The sequence below is a fragment of the Saccostrea cucullata genome, unplaced genomic scaffold (genome assembly GCF_032062105.1).
Source record: "Saccostrea cucullata isolate Sc308-1 unplaced genomic scaffold, CSIRO_AGI_Scuc_v1 ctg613, whole genome shotgun sequence".
In the NCBI taxonomy this organism is placed as follows: domain Eukaryota; kingdom Metazoa; phylum Mollusca; class Bivalvia; order Ostreida; family Ostreidae; genus Saccostrea; species Saccostrea cuccullata.
The window spans coordinates 203214-223726 of NW_026923726.1; the positions used below are offsets into that span (position 1 = coordinate 203214).

Genomic DNA, 20513 nt, shown 5'->3' on the forward strand with positions numbered 1-20513 from the left:
TTTTTCTCATAAAATAGGAGGTTGTGGGGTTGAAAAATAACAAACTATTTTTGAAAAAGAAAAAAAGTGTACATATTCATGAAAGTACTGGGTACATGTATATCAATAATCTACCTTTTCCCACCAAAGGATATGCAAATGAGGTCAAAGTACCAAATTCCACTTTATCTTGATATCCAGGAATGTTTAGATGTTCTCGCTTTGTGAGGGATATGTTTTCAACCTATCAAAAAATTAAATCAAATCTTTTGTACAGATCTTCTGTAACTTTCAACAACTAAGCAGATAGATATGTTCTTGATATTTGAAATCAAACAAGCAAAATGTCTTATTCAGTGATAAACTGATATCTGTAATATTTTTGTAAAAATGTAGCATCCACAAGTCATTTTTTATATTTGATATTTACCAAATGTCTTATATACTGTCTTAAAGCATATGGAGAGTAGAAAAAGAAAATATAACATTTTGGTTTTCTAGTCATAAGTTGTTACTAAAAATAGACTACTAAAAAGTAGTGCTTGCACTTTTTTGTGTGACCATTTTGTTTTTCAAAGTAGATGGTTTTGAATGAACAGCAAATACTTTGCAAAATTAGATCCTAAATCAAAATAATATGTTTGTTTGTAAAAGACACTTTAATATGACAAATTTAATTATTTTATTGATCGTTTCACTTCCTCTACCACAATGCATCACAAGTAAAAATGCGTATTATTGCGCCAACGTTAACACTTACAAAAATGACGTCAACATTTTTAACTCTAAAAAGGATTAGGATGAAGGGAAAAATAAATTATCAAATAAATGCACTTTAGCTGAATTCTTTTTTGTGTGTGCAATAGAAGTTTAAAACATAATTCTTAAATCTATGACAATTTCTCTGTACTCTTGCATGTAATGTTTAAAAGTACATGTTTTAAACGTATGGTATCTACTGGTAATTTCCGGCAATTTACAGTTATAAAAGCAGTTGAAATACAAAAGATTTATCTTTTCCTGTAATAGCGTTTAGATTATATAAAAACAATCAAATAGATTATATAAAAACAATCAAATAACAGAGGCAATCAATGTAAAAAAAATGTAGTAATTTGATTTTCATGGTTAATTTAAACAGATTTCAGAACTTTTAATAGATTTGACAAAAGTTCCTTATGTGTCAATGTTTGTCTTTTTCCATCATGACTCTTTCTAGAAAATGAGAACAGTTTTTGTTCAAGAACATTCTGCTTTAAAACATTTTTACGGTACCGGAGCTGGGCTTTCAAAGCATTGACTTTGTCTGATGTGCGTACATACTCCTTTATTCTCAATTTACACTCGCGGGCTGATTTCCATAAACCATAGAAAATAATGTCATCACTCTGTTTTTCCAGTTGCACTTGTTTTCTTCTCTTTTTTTCAGCTCTTTTTCGGAACTCTTCTTCTTGTTTCTCCTCTCTCTGTCGTTGAATTTCTCCTTTTCTTTTTGAGAATAAATCTCTTTCAGTAGAAACGGATTTTCTAGCTTCCGAAATAAGGTCTTCCATATCCTCTTTGTTTCTTATTATCCACGTGGATGTCTTGTTCATTAGGAAAAGTGTGTAAGCCTCAAGAGCTAGAGCTGATATATTAGGTTTAGCTCTTAAAATTTGGTCCATGTACGCGAACAGTCGCTCGGAATAAGAATTATGTTTGTCCACACTCTTGGTAGCCAGTGAGAGCTCCTCAGTAAAAGTTTCATATTTACCATCTGGCAAGTGGTCTTTATAGACATGCAGTACTACTTTCCGGATCGCTGGTAACAGGACACGTAGAATGATTTCCACATCAGTATCATAATTAGACTCTTTGGTCAGGAATTCAAAAACTCTGTCGCCATTAAAGTCTATTCCTGTTAAAGCTGGAAAGGTTCCCTTTATAAAATCAGCTAGATTTTCAGTTACATCCGCCAAATAAGTTGATAGATGGAGATAATTTTGTGTCATGTCTTCAATTGATGTATCCTTGTTCTCGAGAATATTCCAAAGGGGTGTTGTAATCATCTTTGAAATCAATCCCAGGGCTTTCAGTCCGGCAACATAAAAAGAAACTTTAAGATCTGAGAGAACAGACTTCAGAAGTCTTTTATTTTCAATATCTGATTTCTCCAGAAATTCAGTCATGTGAGGATTTAGAAAGTATAGGCATGCAGCATTTTGAAATAAAATGTTGAATCTGTGGCCCTTAAATGGTTGCAGAGGAAGTGAGATCATTCTGTTTTCAGTAAGAAATGGCTGCATGTATGTTCGGAAGGCCCCATAACACCCACACTTTTCATCACCTCTTCTTGCAAAAGCCTTGCATGCACTTCTTATTAAGCGAAAACAACCTGATTCATCAATTTTAGAGAAATTCTCATCAAAAATTGGTGGGTTTCCATCGAAATTCCCCTTTTCTGCTTCACATAATCCCTTCTGGGCCGCATTCGCCATATATACCAGGCCATGAACACCGCAGAAGAAATTGTTCAGTCTGCTAACTGTTTCTTTTTCAACATCATCCAATGCGTGGTAATCTTCCCGTATCTGTGGTTGCAGCTCTTCTCTGTAACTTTCTAATAGCTCATTAAACTTTAATTCTGTAGCGGCACGATCACTCATCGTATTTTGGATATTGCAGATAACTTTGTTTCCAATATTCTTCTGGGTTTCCTCGTTGTTGTCAGAAATATCCTGTAAAATTTCTTTAAATGTGTCCAGTGTGTTTTGTGCTGATTTTGTGGCCATTTCACGAAGTCCTAATGCAAAATAATTACCTTCTTCATCACGAACAGAAAACCCACCATATTTAATGCCAAACTTCGATGTCTCATCAGTGTGCAAGGTGGTGTTGATTTTTTCTGACAGTTCTTCTTGTAGTTGTTTTTTGGCTAGACAGAGTCGTTGGATATTCATATTAACAACTGTCGATGGGGATGGTAGTCGGTCAGGTTCTTTTCCTGCTAACTTCAAACAGGTTTCTATGGTTGGTCCTAAATCAAAATATGAACGTTTATTTAAAATGTACATTTACTTTATGTAGGTGAATACATCAAGTAAACAACTCAAAATTAAAAAAAAAAAAAAAAAAAAACTTACCAATTTTAGTTGATGGGACATTGTGTTCGAGAAGAGAGTACACACACAAATGAAGTTCTGGAGTGAATGCTTTCTCTTTCTTGTCAAATAGATTGATGACTTTGTTGTCAGTCAAATCATGCAGCTGCTCCACAAGATAGGAGATTTCATCATCCTTTTCCTTAAGGGTATGCTGAAGATCATTGACAGTGATTCTGAGTTGGTCATTTTCAGCTTGTAGCTCATTTAGAAGTGCTTGGTAGTCTTCTTTAGATGTGTCATCTGATGTTTCCAATTTTGTACACTTAGTTTTCCAGTAGTCCTCTCTCCGTTTAGTGCGTTTGACAGTTTGATTTGATGATTTCAGTTTCTCATGTAGCACTCTATTTTGCTTTATTACATCTTCTGATTTAATGTTAAGTGTCTGCATGTGAGATATTGTTTCAGTCAATTCAGACTTTAGTGCTATTTTCTCCTTAGTCAGATTCTGGTTTTCCATGAACACTGAGTTTGAAATGGACATTGCAGTAGAAAAGGCATCACCGCTAGAACTGATCAGATATGTAGCTTCGGGCATTTTGGGAGTCACTGTATTTGATACTTTAGGTGGAGCAAATTCTGTTTCTAGGAACTCTGTAAGCTTTCTGCTACCTTCAGATTTAGATTTGTTTTTTCTGAATTTTTCATATTCTGACCACAGTCGCCTAATAACCACTCTAATTGATGTCGGATTAAAGTTATCAGAATGTGACACAATCCATTGGGCAGTTTCGGATACGCCATGTGCTCTTTTAAAGTTAATGACATCAGAATTTAAAATCCTGGGAGTAGTGCAGGACATCTTATGGTCAGCTTGTTGAATAATAATAGCGATGAGACAAATTTTCCACCAAGTTCTAAAAAATATTCACATTATTTTTAGGGATTTCAAAATATTTATTTTTCTTAGCAGAATTTCGATTGCATTATTCGAAGGATAGTCGAGTATTCAGACCATTTTTTTTATTTAAATCTCATCGATAGCGTATTTATAAATCAAAAACCCTTTTCGTAAATTTATGTAAAAAATGACATCAAATGCCTATACTAAATAATTTTTACTTTAAAATGTATCTTCTTCCGTATTTATAGTTTTTACAACAACTATATTTACCAAGACCTCCACAGCATAACCCCTCCTCCCCCCCCCCCCCAAAAAAAATTGTTTGGTGCACTTTAAACGACCAGTCTAAAGTGCCCTCTCCCAATATTTTTTTTTAATACTCCAATTTTTAAAAAAGGATATTTATGTATTTTTTTTCAAATATTTTTTATAATAAGATGTGTATGTAGTATTTACTTTATTTCTCTAATTAACAAAAATGACATTAGAATTTTAAGGATTTCTTCAAAGTGCTAAGACGACTTTCATGTTCCTGCTCATATTCTTCAGTTATTATTTTTAGGAATCCAAAAATACATTCAATGAACCACTGTTAACATTTTTTTTTTTTTGCAAGAAAGAAAAGGTGAAATAACTTTCATAATTTATTAATGGTGAGTTTTTTTTTTCCTTTTGAAAAGTTCCACTTCCATGAGTACATTGTACCTTAATTTGTCTTGGCATTATAAGCTACTTGAACTCTGAAATATTAAATATTTCATTTAACTGCGTATTTATTATTTATTTGAACATGTTTAAAATTTACCTGTTAACTCTCTTTTTTCAATAGTGCATAAGTCAGTGTAATTTTACTAATTCATCTAATCAAACCACGTACCATTTTTTTTTTATCATCTTCCTTTTTGTTGAATTTATGATTTAAATTATTTTTTCTTTCTGTTTTAAAATATTTTTTATAAAATCATTAAAGCATTTTATCTTTTAAATTCCTATGTCAAAAAACTTCTGGTAATACACTCTGGTAATACACTCTATTATTGTATTTGCTTGATACAAAATCATTGAAGAGGCGACAATATCAGTTAAAAGAATTTAATACGGCATAATTTAATAATAATTTTAAAAAAAAATTCCCCATGGGGCACCCCATATTCAAGCTATGAAGAGTTGTTCCCCGTAAGATATCCATGGATACTGTAAACAAACACAGTAGGCCTAACCCAAGCTAGCGATTTCGTCAGTTTCGTTGACGGCGTCAATTTCTTTAATGAATTTTAAAACATGTGTGGGGTTATTCTAAAAGCGCTCCTTAGCGCGGGGGTTTATTAAGATACCATGCATATTAATTTGAAGAGGATTAAATTCTGAATCGATCTAATGTTGTTACACATATGCAACCTGTTCTAGAATAGGGTGAAAATTTTGTCTAAAAACTACTTACTTTATGCAGTCTTCTATCATGGTAATATTTGCATCTGTAATGGGTTATTTGGTATCATTTTGTTCTGTAACTTCACCAGCGTCTGTTTTTATAAAAGAAAAGTCTCACGCACCTTTGTTGTCCTGGAAACAGCGGAATGAAAAAGCGCGACAATTACTACCTACTATATTTCAGGTGTAAGTTTTGCATTCAAAAGCATTTTTCATTTGATGTAAATATAATTATAAGAGAGGTTAATAAATATAATAAAATATATTTAACAAAGTTTAATAATTTTTTTCATATCTTTATTCTTGAAATAATCATTGAGAGCGGAAAAACAGTAAAACTTGGGGTTTGAAAAAGCATTGTTTTGGTAAGAGTCACATAGCGTTACGTAATGACGTGACTTGACTTGTGGATGCTAAAAAATGTGATATCATTGTCTGTAAATAAATTATCTCAATATCTGATAGACTTAAGATGACTTACCTCAATATCCTATATCAAGGACTTAAGATGACTTACCCTAATATCTGATATCACATATTGAAGTTGACTTAATTCTATATCTGATATCACTTATTGTTGTTGACTTACCTCAATATCTGATATCACAGACTGTAGTTGACTTAACTCAATATCTGATATCACAGAGTGTAGTTGACTAACCTCTATATCTGATATCACAGATTGTAGATGCTTTACCTCTCTATCTGATACCACTTATTGTTGTTGACTTAATTCAATATCTGATATCACAGACTGTAGTTGACTTACCTCAATATCTGATATCACAGACTGTAGTTGATATACCTCAATATCTGATATCACTGTATGTAGTTGACTTACCTCTATATCTGATATCACAGACTGTAGTTGACATACCTTTATATCTGATATCACAGTATGTAGTTGACATACTTCTATATCTGATATCACAGATAGTAGTTGACTTAATTCAATATCTGATATCTCAGATTGTAGATGCTTTACCTCTCTATCTGATACCACTTATTGTTGTTGACTTAATTCAATATCTGATATCACAGACTGTAGTTGACTTACCTCAATATCTGATATCACAGACTGTAGCTGATATACCTCAATATCTGATATCACAGTATGTAGTTGACTTACCTCTATATCTGATATCACAGACTGTAGTTGACATACCTCTATATCTGATATCACAGTATGTAGTTGACATACTTCTATATCTGATATCACAGATAGTAGTTGACTTAATTCAATATCTGATATCACAGATTGTAGTTGACATACCTCTATATTTGATATCACAGACTGTAGTTGACTTACCTCAGTATCTGATAGCACAGGTCATGATTGACTTAACTCAATATCTGATATCACAGATGTAGTTGACATACCTCTATATTTGATATCACAGACTGTAGTTGACTTACCTCAGTATCTGATAGCACAGGTCATGATTGACTTAACTCAATATCTGATATCACAGACTGTAGCTGATATACCTCAATATCTGATATCACAGTATGTAGTTGACTTACCTCTATATCTGATATCACAGACTGTAGTTGACTTACCTCAATATCTGATATCACAGATTGTAGATGCTTTACCTCTCTATCTGATATCACTTATTGTTGTTGACTTAATTCAATATCTGATATCACAGACTGTAGTTGACTTACCTCAATATCTGATATCACAGACTGTAGTTGACTTACCTCTATATCTGATATCACAGACTGTAGTTGACATACCTCTATATTTGATATCACAGACTGTAGTTGACTTACCTCAATATCTGATATCACAGATGTAGTTGACATACTTCTATATTTGATATCACAGACTGTAGTTGACTTACTTCAATATCTGATAGCACAGGTCATGATTGACTTAACTCAATATCTGATATCACAGACTGTAGTTGACTTACCTCTATATCTGATATCACAGACTGTAGTTGACTAACCTCGATATTTGATATCACAGACTGTAGTTGACTTACCTCAATATCTGATATCACAGACTGTAGTTGACTTACCTCGATATCTGATAACACAGACTATAGTTGACTTACCTCGATATCTGATATCACAGACTGTAGTTGACATGACCAGTTGACCATTCTGTTTTTCCTGTGGATCTGACCCTCATCATACAGCCTGACAAAGGCTTCAGTTACAGCCTCAGACAATTCCTTGGGAATATATCAGTTAATGACAATTATAATTTACTGTAAAGTATATTGATTCATTTTCAGTTGAAAATGCTCATTGTAATATTGAAGTTAAATGAATTCCTTTAAAAAAAAATACCTTGTCAAGAGTGAAACAAGCTCTGCTCCAATCCAAGGAAGATCCCAGTTTCTTCATTTGATCATATATAGTTTCTCCCTTGCTATGAATAATGCAAAACTAACACGGCTTTATGGATTGAAATATTTATGGATAGACATTATATATTACAAACTGTAAAGTTAACTACCCAGTCACCATTAGAGTTAAAAATCAGTCCAATAGTTTTCTGAATACAGTGAATTCAAAATATAAATACGTATATGTATAATGATGACTTTATTGTCACATAAAGACTGTTAACTTGCCATTATGTGTTTAAGAAAATTTATTTTTGTAGATTGACCCCAAAATCAACATGATTTTCTGATAGATACACACCTTTGCTTCCAGTTCCACACCTCCTGGACAAAAGCGTACCGACCAATGTCGTGTCTTGTCATCCTTCTCTCCTTCCACAGTCTCTTCTCCACCACCACCTGGGTGGCAATTCCAGCGTGATCACATCCCGGGATCCACAGGGTTTCATAACCTTTCATTCTATGCCTGAAACATACATGAAGGTTAAATTCACATAAAAGGAAAAAAAAACTTTAAAAAGATTTGCATGTGTGTGGAAACAGAAGTGAGTAAGAATAAAAGTAAATTGAGGGATAGAATAAGAAACTTCTCTTTCAATCATATTTCCAGAAATGCTCCCCAGACTATATAAAATTACCATCTAACAAGGGCATCTTGGATAGTATTTGTGATTGCATGTCCAAGATGTAAGGTTCCTGTCACGTTTGGGGGAGGAAGACACATAACAAATTTTTCTCTTGGGGTTCCTCCTTCACTCCCGTATTCTGGTGTAAAATATCCCTGGGCCACCCACCAATCATACCAGGCTGCCTCCACAAACTCTGGACTGTAACTTCTGGGTAAGGGACAGGAGACATCTACAAACAAAAAGCTCTGACTCAGAGAATATTCCTCACATTTAGCAGTATGCCCATGTAATTTCATTAAGAACTTATTCCTGTGATACCAGCATATTTCTGTGATACCAGCAGATCTGGGGTCAATTACTTTGAAATTTAATGCATTACATTACAATTACTTTGGGATTTTTATCATTACAATTACAATGACCATTACTCTCATTCAAAACAGTAATTAATTAAATTACGATTACTTTGTTAAAGTAATGAATTACATTACACATTACATTTTATGAGAGAAACACACAAAACGTATGACCACACAATTTATACCTATATTATTAGTTACACAGTCAGTTAGTGACCTAATACGGATTTATACAGGGTGTGAAATGGAAATCCGTATTGGGTGAGGCGAAGCCGAGTCCCAATACGGATTTTCATTTCACACCCTGTATGAATCCGTATTAGGTCACTAACTGACTGTGTAACGAATTTATCCCGCTGAAGACCTTTTTCAATATAAAAAAAATATTTGTGCATATTATGAAAATATTAGTTTTTATCCAATAACAATCAACATAAAATATCGTTACGGTAACAAAAAATTTAACTGAACTACCTACGTTTAACCGTTTCTTTATAGCTGCCATTTTTATTTACAATAACAATGCTTCGAACGGAATCGCGTGCCCGATTTTCATATTACGCCTCAATGGAGACGTAATATGGAAATGGAGACGTAATACGGAAAATTTCAGGGCGTCACGTGATTCGCTTTTATCCAATCAGTAATCGACAAATTTGTCTGATGCGGGATAAATTAACTTTCACGCTTTTTGCTCGATTGATATGCTTTCCCTCAGACCTATAAATCAGAGCGGTATTTGGATTTTAGATTCATGTATTATGTTCATGTAGTTTACCAATCCAATCTACAGTTGACAAAGAAGGTGGATCAGAACACTTTCAATGTAGTTTTGTTCAATATCTGATGTTATTTTCTCAGTTGTTGTTGTTTTTTTTTATCAAATAATTTATTAAAGATTTCCTACTATATGTTTTATGTAAACTAATATTTAATTAACAGATAATGCGAGTAAATGAGTAAATGTAAAACGAGTCTTAACAAGAGGCCCATGGGCCACATCGCTCACCTGAGAAGCTTTGACCATTCTGTTCTTTACCAGATTTCCCCCTTTTAATACATATTGCGACCTCACCCTACCCCACTGATCATGATTTAGACATTTTGAAATCTACAATACCCCAGGATGCTTCGATGTGCACATAAATTTCAGCTTTTCTTGCCCAGTGGTTCTTGAGAAGATTTTCAAAGAATTCTCCTATAAATTTCTATGTAAAACTTTGATTCCCCATTGTGGCCCCGCCCTACCCCTGGGGGTCATGATTTGAACAATTTAAAATCTACACTACCCCAGGATGCTTCCACAAAAGTTTCAGCTTTTCTGGCCCAGTGGTTCTTGAGAAGAAGATTTTCAAAGAATTTTCCTATATATTTCTATGTAAAACTTTGATTTCCCATTGTGGCCCCGCCCTACCCCCGGGGGTCATGATTTGAACAATTTAGAATCTACACTACCCCAGGATGCTTCCACATAAGTTTCAGCTTTTCTGGCCCAGTGGTTCTTGAGAAGAAGATTTTCAAAGAATTTTCCTATATATTTCTATGTAAAACTTTGATTCCCCATTGTGGCTCCGCCCTACCCCCAGGGGTCATGATTTGAACAATTTAGAATCTACACTACATCAGGATGCTTCCATATAAGTTTCAGCTTTTCTTGCCCAGTGGTTCTTGAGAAGAAGATTTTCAAAGAATTTTCCTATATATTTCTATGTAAAACTTTGATTCCCCATCGTGGCCCCGCCCTACCCCCCAGGGCTCATGATTTGAACAATTTAGAATCTACACAACCCCAGGATGCTTCCACATAATTTTCAGCTTTTCTGGCCCAGTGGTTCTTGAGAAGAAGATTTTCAAAGAATTTTCCTATATATTTTTATGTAAAACTTTGATTCCCCATTGTGGCCCCGCCCTACCCCCGGGGGTCATGATTTGAACAATTTAGAATCTACACAACCCCAGGATGCTTCCACATAAGTTTCAGCTTTTCTGGCCCAGTGGTTCTTGAGAAGAAGATTTTTTAATGACCCCACCCTATTTTTGTCTTTTCTTGATTATCTCCCCTTGCGAGGGGACTTGGCCCTTCATTTTAACAATTTAAATTTCCCTTTACCCAAGGATGCTTTGTACCAAGTTTGGTCAAAATTGGCCCAGTGGTTCTTGAGAAGAAGTCGAAAATGTGAAAAGTTTACAGACGGACAGACAGACAGACGGACGACGGACAAAATGTGATCAGAAAAGCTCACTTGAGCCTTCGGCTCAGGTGAGCTAAAAACTTAATGAATTAATTAGCTCTTCAAATTAGCAGGTATAATCAATGAAGCTATAAATAAAACACAACCAAAGGTGATAATTACAAGTACAGTACAAGCCGTTTATTATCATAGCTTATTTGTCAGGCCAAAACTTTATAATAACCGACTATGATTATAACCATAGACAGCTGAAATTCATCTCCGAGGTCTGACATGAACATGACTTGATCAATAACATGCCTGCCGTTTTTACACTATATTAAATATGTATTATAGTATTAATTTCATATTTTTAGGTTTATTTTGAAAAACAAGTTAGCTAACATATCATTTTACTTTTTTTACTTACTGTTTCAACATTTTGTATAAATAAATTCACTTTCCTAAAGCTTAATAATCTCCGAACTCAATCTTCTAGATGTCTTGGCATCCATCTTGTTAACTTTCATTTTGATCTACTTTCGTTTTTAGGTTCTATGATCAATTCAATCTATTAATAATTCGTTTGTTTTTTTACGTTGCAGTTTTAATGAAACACAAAACAAAAAGAGAAAATATCTATAAACAGTATATAAAAACGTACAAACGAAAAAAACATTTAGTTACAAAAATGTTAGTTCAACATTTCAGCATAACACAACTTGCTTACCAACTACACAATATTTACGGTATCAAAATTATGTTACAACATGACAGAACATGAATTAAAATTGTTTAATTCTTTCTCATTCTTTTTCAACCTTCAAGCTATTAAGTGTCAGGGAAAATTCATCTAAAACACAAGCCCAATTATTTTCTTCCTTGCACCCAAGCGCTAATTACACTTAATGGTGCCGTTTAATTGAAATTAAATTAATTGATACACTGATGTAAATCAAAGCCGCTTGGACAGGCTGGTTAAAAAGTTAATTTCACATCACTTCTGAATAATTGGACAATTTATAAATGTGATTAATTATGACCATTGATCAGGCAACAAGCGTAAGATAGCTTGGGTAAATTGACACTTAATTTAGATTCAACACATTTTGGTAAAACACATTTATTATCAATGTACAATTAAACAATTAAACTAAAGAAGAAAATAAGATTGCGGATGGCTTCCTGTTGTTGTGTAATGTACTTTGTGAAATAAACAAACTTCCAGTCATCGCTCAGGTAAATGCGCTGGAGTGTGACTAATCCCCCTCAGTCAAGCCATTGTGTATAGATAAGCGACAGTGCATGGGCCACAGGTGTTGACAGGTGTTATCTTTTGTTTTGTTAATTGTCTCCAGAGTGAAAAAGGTGTGAAAAAAATATTACGGACGAAATTTTTCTATGATAGTAACCGAAGTACACACTTTTACCTATGATAATAACGTAAGAAATTAACATTGAATTATTAAGAAATGGTTTTGTGTTTTAAATATCTATGATAAAAAACGGCCTATGATATAAAACAGGTATTAAATAAAACGGCTTGTACTGTACCTAGATATATAATTTGAATTTTGAGGCCGTATTAGCTACCAAAAATGAATAGTGGTCAATATATCAGTCTATATTTATATTTGGCCTTAGTTTCTCTTTGTGTCTATAATAAGTGATTATACCGGTCTTGTATCATGTTTACCAAGTCCATTTTACCAGAATGAAAAGGGAAAAAAGTAGAAAATATAATTTATATCTTAATTTAACTGGAAGTCTCAGTATACATGTTTTAATGTCACATTTTTGTATCTTTCTTTAAAACCTGATGATTTCTTTTAATATTTTTCTCTGGTTCTCTTTAATTGATTTTACAATTGTCTTGTCCAGAAGTTTTCTATTAAAAGAATTATTTAGTTTGTCTATCAACTACCATTTAATAAAATAAAAAAAATTGTAGGATATAGGATTTTAATTTTAAGATAGCCTCTCAGTGATATTTATTTGCTTCAGATTCAAAAATAAAAAGAGACTAATACACAAAATGAACTTGAACTGTAATTGAAAAGTAATTGGTCATTACTGACATTTTTTTTTAAGTAATGAATTACATTACAATTACTTGTAATTGAAAGATGGATCCATTACACATTACACCCAATTACTTTGAAAAAATGTAATGATTACAATGCATTACCATTACACATTACCATTACCCCAGGTCTGGATACCAGCATAATGTAACATAATTCTGGTATCATAGGATAAATACCTATGGATATGGTCTCTGTCCATGATTTTTACAATTAATTATTATACATGTATACATAATTTTTAATCTGCTAACTTGTCTAGCATATATTGAAGCACATAAGAATTATCCATTCAAAAGGTAATTCTTTTAAGACAAAAATTCAAATATAAAACAAGTTCAATTTCATGTAAGTGAACTTTTAATGACTAGTACAAATTAAGCAATGTAAGCAGTGAAAGAAAAGTGCCACAGAAACCTACCCTTCTTGGCTCCAGGTTCTGTTGGCACATCATATGTTTCTGATTCATAAGTAACCGGTCCTCTCTGTGATTTTGTCCTTTTCCTCTCTGTATTGTTCTGTAATTAAAATAAAAATAAAAAGCTTCGAACAATCTGGAAAAGACTTTTCATAATTTACTCAGTGATTTTTCTACATCCAATTTGGGTCCGAATATCGGCCCTTTCCCCTCTCAAAAATTACCGATTTTTTCCCAATTTCTGTTGCTTTTTTTACCAACACAAAACCGTTGTTTTTATTATATTGAATTTTTTACGCACGACTTATCTAAAATGGAACGCTTTTGTTCTCAGTCACTTAGACTCTTAAAATAACACGTAGGAACATCAGATTACTCGAAGCGTTAACAAGACATAGAAAAACACATGGGTCTCCTTGTCAAGCTTGTGTGTAAATACATCGTTAGAAAGTGTAAGATGCATATTAACCGACGAAACATAGCTTTATTTGTAACTCCAAGTACTAATAGTTCTACAAAAAGCATCCCTGATACCACGAAAATCAAACTGTTTCTACATCTGGCATATTTAATTAGTATTGCAGAGAAAAATTGCAGCATTATGTTTAGCTAGGGTAATTAGAAAGCTTTAATAATTACTTTGAAAAATACATGATGTAATAAATCATGTTAGATTATTCTATCTTAAACCATGGCTATTAAAAGAAGGATTTTCTGTCTACCAATATTGTCAGAGCAAAAAAAAGGAAATACATGTATACTGATATAGGTTGGTCACATTAACAACTTTCAAAGATTTTAAAAAAGATTAAAAATATAGAACTGTGTTTAATTTATTGTTTTGTAGTAAATATATTGATAAATGATGTTACATTTACTTACATAGTTTATTTTACCTGCCAATTAAGGTTACATGACAATTTTTAAAATATTTCCCAATTTGATACAAATGTCGACAATTTTTCCCAATTGTAAAGGCCCAGGCCCCTTTTAAAAAATGTAGAAAAATCACTGTTACTTTATCAGTGTATACTGCATCAAGGAATATTCTTGGGTTTGGTAAAATGTAAATGCTTTCTTCTACAATGACAGTCTTTTTAACGTACCTTGTTTTTACTGTGAGTCGTACAAAATCTACATACTGGGGTGTCATAAAACGAAGATCGAATGAAAAGAGGCTTGTACAATTTTACTGAAAAGTCTCGGTAAAATTTTCTCATGTAACACCAGGACGCTGACATATTGGCTAACTTTTTACCCTCCTAAGTAAAAGAGCTATAGAATCGTCTGGGAGTTTTAATTTATTCCGGAACAACTACTTATATTTAAACAAAATGTATTTGACAGTAAATAAAACGTTTCTTATGAAACCAAAAGATCTAATATAATTTAGATTAATATCATGTACCATTCAGATATCTATGAATATAAGCAAATTTCATTATCGTGTGTGGGTTTTGACATTTAGAATTAAAGCGTGCAATTTACATTGATGCTTCTTTCGGCATGGCGAGAAAAGTGGCGAGGATAATTGCTTGTAAAACTCATTAACCTATTTATGCCAGTACCTGGGGTATTCGGCATGGCAAGTGTTGCAGCTGCCAGGAAGTTAGAATGCAAAGACTTGCATGGATATTTAAAAACACTCCCTCATAGTATCCTTGATAAATTGTACAATCACCCGGCTACCTGTCTTGCGGTATTTCGGTAAATAACATTTTAACATGAGAAACAAGAAATTATGTAAGGTAGTAATAATGATCATAATTTTATTGTTAATTATTTTATTTTTACAGACAACTTCCTCAGTTATCCAAACATTATGTGATGCGAATGCTTTTCATTGAACAACCGGTATCTCAGTCTGCTGTTGGTTTATGGGTTACCAATGAACATAATGAGTACGTATGTATACCAGTACATTTGAGTAAAGAACTAGTTAGTTAAATCTCCATCGTAACATTGACCCAGTAGCTTATTTAGCGACTACACTGATGACTTTTGGTGAATTGTCGAAGTTCACAACAGGTCCAGCACAATACCCCGATAAAGGTATATACAGTACCGACCGGACACAACCTAACACCAGAGCGAACCCGGAGCGGACCCCGTGTTTGCTTCCCGGGTTCGCTCGGGGTCCGCTTCGGGTTCGCTTTCAGAAATTTTGGGACCGCTCCGGGTGCGCTTTGGGATCGCTCCGGGTTCGCTCCGCGTTCGCTCGGGGTCAGCTCTGGGTCCGCTAGAGCGAACCCGGCGTTCGCTTCCTGGGACCGCTTTACGCACCGATGCGTGAAGCGGACCCCGCTTTAATCTTACCGCCAGTTAGCCCCGCCCCTTGTTTATTCCAATACAGTAATGGTATTGAGGATCGATCATTGTTGTTTTTGCGACGATGCTGACATGTACACTGTACATGTAAACAGTGATATAATGGAGAACATTGATAAATTTTCTAAAATTCAACTGTACATTCGACGAAGATTTATATGTACATGAATAATTGATTTAATTGATTTTTCGATCCCGAGAAATTCAAACTAATTTAACGGCGGGTTATAAGGCATTTATTCTTCTTAAGTTATAACAAGAAAACAAAAAAAAAAAGAGGAAGGAAAGAGTGTTGAATTGATTTTCAGTGTATCGAATGGTGTACAATTGAAACTGACGAAAGAAATCTAAACTAAATACCTTTAAAATTCATGCTTTATATAGTTTAAAAATACATTTGTTCGCATCTATAAATTACATGTAACCTTTTGTACATCTGATATATTTAGATTTCATTCATAGTAGTTACACATTAAAAGTTCGTAATAAATAATTACCGGACATTTTCTTTAAAAAAAAATTACACTGTAAGATTTTTTTCACGGTCAGAATTTTGGAGCGAGTATGATTTTTATCAGAATAAAGAAAAAGGCAAATAATAATTGTTCTCCCGACCCGATAAGAATTTATTTATATAGCCCCCCTATTTCACACACACATTGTCTTTATAAAATTCTAATTATTTTATTTCATTATTTATGATTTCTCAATGTACGTATTACATTAAATTACTCAAAATTTACATCAAAATTATTGATCTTCTCAATCATGTTAATCTTCTTGATCTTTTTGGGCATGAAAAAAATGCGTGTATATGGAAATCTTCCTTCTGGATGCACAGATCGAAGTCATTCCGCTCTAATGGTATTAACAAACTGAATGACTTCACCAGAATGAACTTGAATTCAACGCAATTCCTGATGATACATAAAAAGAATATTCCTTCAATTCAGTGTAACTCTACAGTAAGTTTGCGTTACCAACTCTCGAACAACCCACATAACTACGTATTGCTTACGCCTTTATCAATAATTTTTTCCCAATAATTAGTCCAAAAAACATTTCAATATTTATAATAGATCATAATTCATATGTTAAAATATCCCTTCTATATTATATTTCTCTGATTATTCTTTGTCAAGTATAGTTACGCCATTTTAAGAGAATTAAACAATGTACGATTTACTAAATGTCGAGACTAATTAGCATAATTAATTCGTTCAATTATGGAAATCGCACTTCACCCGAGTTTACCCCGTTAAACCAGACTTATTTCATAGCGGTCCGGATTTCTTTCTAGTGTATATTCATGTATTCATGTATAATTCTACGTGGAAAATTAAAACATAATAATTAATTGCCTTAATAAAAAAAAAAGAAAATAAATATACAAATATGCAACCCGGAGGATTAAAATAAATAAATATTAAATAATATTTTTATAATCAGATAGATTTACACAGCACATTCACACGTTTTGCTTGTATGTACAGGGTTTGCATTTATATCGAATTAAATCAACAAGTTCGATCTTATATCCCAATCGTCGGATTAATATGCTATTTTGATTGGTTGATGCGCTGATTGGTTAATCACTAATCCTGATTGACAGCTCTGTAAAGAAATACCGAACCTGCGTTCGCTCTCTGGGACCGCTACTGAATTTGGGGTTCGCTCTCTGGGTCCGCTTCGGGTTCGCTCGGGGTCCGCTACGGGTTCGCTTTGGGTCCGCTCCGGGTTCGCTCGGGGTCAGCCCTAGCGGACCCCGAGCGAACCCGGAGCGGACCCAGAGAGCGAATCCGGGGTCCGCTCCGGGTTCGCTTTCTGTTAGGTTGTGTCCGGTCGGTACTGTAGCTTGATAAAGCTATATAGCCGTAATTTTGGGATTATAGGTCGATGGGGTATATAGGTCGAAAGGCTCATTTTCAGCCTTAATTTTTTAAAAAATCCTAAGATAGGGCGAACTTACTATATAGGACGAGGCTTTCTTTCCCGTTTACTAAAGATTTTTACGCAGATACAACGTATCAGAACAGGTAAACCTCTAAAATTACAGCGGTAACGTATCAAGAAAATAAACTGATATTTTAATGAGTACAACATTTAAATAAAGTTTTTAAAAAAATGTAGTTAAAACTTCGTTGAATTGTGTTACTACTTATTTTTCTCCAACTTGCGTGTTCAATCAATCAATGCCTCCGTAGTTTCACACTGTTGTTAAATCAGAGGCATAAATAACACGTAAATACGTTATTTTTTTACATCTATAATTCGGGAAATACCCGAGACCAATGAATAGCAATTCCGATTTCAGAATAACTTGGACACATTTCTAATAAATTTTATTCAGACAGTATTTACCGGTGGACGACAATTACTTCGATGTCTGCCATTGTTATTTTTCTACTCCACGGATTGGCTAAATGACGCAAATGACCATTGAATGTATATATCAAGCAACAGTAAAGAATTGAAATCATATTAACACTCTATAAGTTTAATTTATAAATTTAATTGAGAGTACATTCACAATTTGACTGTCAACATGAATTTCACGGCTTTGTTTGTTCAATGAAGTGTAACACTAATACCCCTATAATGGCATGTGGGTTTCTTAATCATGCACGCAGACAATTAATTAAATAACACAGGTGTTGTTTAACACCTTTGCGTACACAGTGTAAATCCCTTTATCTGTCAGACAATTAAAATTTTGTTAGAAGCCAATGTTTGTATACCGGTAGTTCAATGTACTTCTTGTGTACGAAGCTTTTAATAATGGCAACAAATTATTTCACTGATTTTACATTTAAATAAACATAAGACAATAAAAAATATTTAATATACTATTTCAATTTATCGCTACTAATAAATGGTGAAAACACTATAGTTGTGATCGTGAAAATTTTCCGTATTTTAAATTTTGATACGGTTGCGGTTTTACTTTTAGTACAAGATCGCGACTTCTTAGCTTCACAAGATGGATACCGCATGATGTTAATGGATAATACGTTGAGGAATTATTTAATAGGTGAAGCAATGTTGTTTTCCTTTCTCATCAACGGATAATTAATGGAATTTATTTTGTAAGAAAGTTTTAAAATAAATATGTTATTGTTTTCCGGGGCATTATTTTTTTTTGCAAAAAATAATCAAAAAAGTTGCGAAAGGGGCACAGATTTGCTTTGAAATTGACGTAAATTTTACTGATTTGGGAGCAATTTTCGTAAACTTGAGCCTTAAATAGGTCGAATTCTGAATATTGGTCGACCCCAGCGGTTCTGAGAAAAAAGTATCGACCTATATTCCGTAAATTACGGTAGCTTTATCAAGGCATTTAAAATACCTTGATCAAGGTATTTTATGTAATGAAAATTCAAAAAAAATTCTTTAAAAATCAAATACTGAAATTCGAGTTCTGAGCTTTTGTCCGTGTGTCTACTCGTGCGTGAAAAACACTCTGGTATCAAAAAGAAAGCATAAAATAATGTCTCCTCACACGACATGTTTTTCTACTGATTTCATTGTGTTTGAGTACTTTACATGCATGGGTGAATTTACTGACAACAACTCAGAACTCGACTTTCAATAATTAATTTTTAAGGAATTTTTTTGAATTTTCATTACATAAAATACCTTGATCAAGGTATTTTAAATACCTTGAAAAAGCTATATAGCTTTATCAAGCTATATACCTTTATCGGGGTATTGTACTGGACCTGCACAATGTTCCTTGGGAAAACATTTTCGCCATATCTGAATCTCAGCAATTTAGACTGAATAATTATCAGTGAGATGTGTCGAGACAAAATATTTTGGATTGTCTCTTCAAATATCAGACCAGTGTCACACATAGTGATTTGGTAAATCTTACCCAAACTTTGGCAGCTTAATACAATCAAAGTAAGTTGAAATGAAGTTCCTGTCTTCTTCAACTTTTCACTGTGGACATCCTTTTAATTCCTAATCACTATAAAATTTTCATTTCTTACCTTTAACAGGTATAAATCGAGCCTAAATTGATTTGTTGATTTTGTTTGGTTGCACTGATATATTTCTTTTAATCTCCATTGCTGAAAATTCAAGCAACATCTGCTTCAAATACATCATTCTACTATCACTATAGAAATGTGTTATTGTGCTATCACGTTCTTTTATATTTTTATTCAGTACCGATTTTTTAATATTAGTTTCTGAATTTTTCATTTTTACAGAAAAAAATGATATTGTTTGTTTCTCTTGATATGTTGCCTGGTACTGTTTATAATCACAGCAATGTTATACAAACAAATGTACCAGCCAAAAAGAAGCTGTTTTTATTGCACACTTCATCAAGTCCCTACCAAGTTAATTATGAAAATGAATAAAATTAAGAGACTAAATTTCTACTTTTTAGGGAACACAAATATGCTTCCAAAGTTTTATCTGATCTGAGAGTGTGGCATGAACAACAAATGCAAGGGGGTCTGCTGGGCTGGATTCTGAATGAAACATTTCGCTCCAATATGAAAGTAGCTCTGCTTGGAGGGTAAGGCTTACAATGTTTAAACAGATCACAAGTTATTCATTATTGATTTAATTGTCTTAATTATTCACTTAGGTAGTATTTTCTCTAAACTCTTATGGGTTGTTGACAAAGTGAACTTTATGTATCTTACAGAGGACTGGATTCCAAGATTTCTGGAGGACCTCTACCCCCAGACAAACACGCCAAGGACATTCCATTTTTAGATAAATATGCTCTGGAACGATGGGAGGTATTTAACTGAA

The 20513-nt window shown here is 33.4% G+C and overlaps 3 protein-coding genes across 4 annotated transcripts in view; 1 reads left to right on the forward strand and 2 right to left on the reverse strand.

Annotated features, from left to right (window-relative positions):
• The window catches only part of LOC134264777 (valine--tRNA ligase-like), a 30411-nt gene extending 15746 nt beyond the window's left edge, over positions 1 to 14665 (reverse strand). Inside the window, exons 1-7 of one of the 2 annotated variants that reach the window (XM_062747058.1) lie at positions 14522 to 14665; positions 13419 to 13515; positions 8393 to 8612; positions 8056 to 8220; positions 7696 to 7777; positions 7458 to 7577; positions 115 to 223 (exon numbers count right to left, since the gene is read on the reverse strand). In XM_062747058.1, the coding sequence (XP_062603042.1) occupies positions 115 to 223; positions 7458 to 7577; positions 7696 to 7777; positions 8056 to 8220; positions 8393 to 8612; positions 13419 to 13515; positions 14522 to 14656 (928 nt within the window). In that variant the 5' untranslated portion in view covers positions 14657 to 14665. Of the gene's footprint in view, positions 1 to 114; positions 224 to 7457; positions 7578 to 7695; positions 7778 to 8055; positions 8221 to 8392; positions 8613 to 13176; positions 13261 to 13418; positions 13516 to 14521 lie in introns of those variants that run through there. The other variant, XM_062747059.1, reaches the window with a different exon arrangement.
• LOC134264764 (uncharacterized) lies at positions 950 to 4057 on the reverse strand. Its single transcript, XM_062747047.1, has 2 exons — positions 3102 to 4057; positions 950 to 2995 (listed from the first exon to the last, which is right to left on the reverse strand). The coding sequence occupies exons 1-2, from the start codon at positions 3919 to 3921 to the stop codon at positions 1113 to 1115; spliced, it is 2703 nt and encodes a 900-aa protein (XP_062603031.1). The 5' UTR covers positions 3922 to 4057; the 3' UTR covers positions 950 to 1112.
• A 212-nt stretch (positions 14666 to 14877) lies between the features above and the next one.
• Positions 14878 to 20500, forward strand: LOC134264770 (general transcription factor IIH subunit 4-like; the record flags this gene model as incomplete). Its single annotated transcript, XM_062747052.1, has 4 exons — positions 14878 to 15122; positions 15212 to 15316; positions 20140 to 20271; positions 20404 to 20500. Coding segments are annotated over exons 1-4 (483 nt in total), but the record flags the coding sequence as incomplete, so codon positions are not given.
• Positions 20501 to 20513: the final 13 nt, after the last annotated feature.

Bases quoted from the DNA above. Each gene is read 5' to 3' on its own strand.
- LOC134264764 (XM_062747047.1), bottom strand. From the start codon at position 3,921: ATGTCCTGCACTACTCCCAGGATTTTAAATTCTGATGTCATTAACTTT. The intron at 2,996-3,101 runs GTAAGTTTTTTT...ATTTTGATTTAG, and splicing joins TGTCCCATCAACTAAAATTG to GACCAACCATAGAAACCTGT.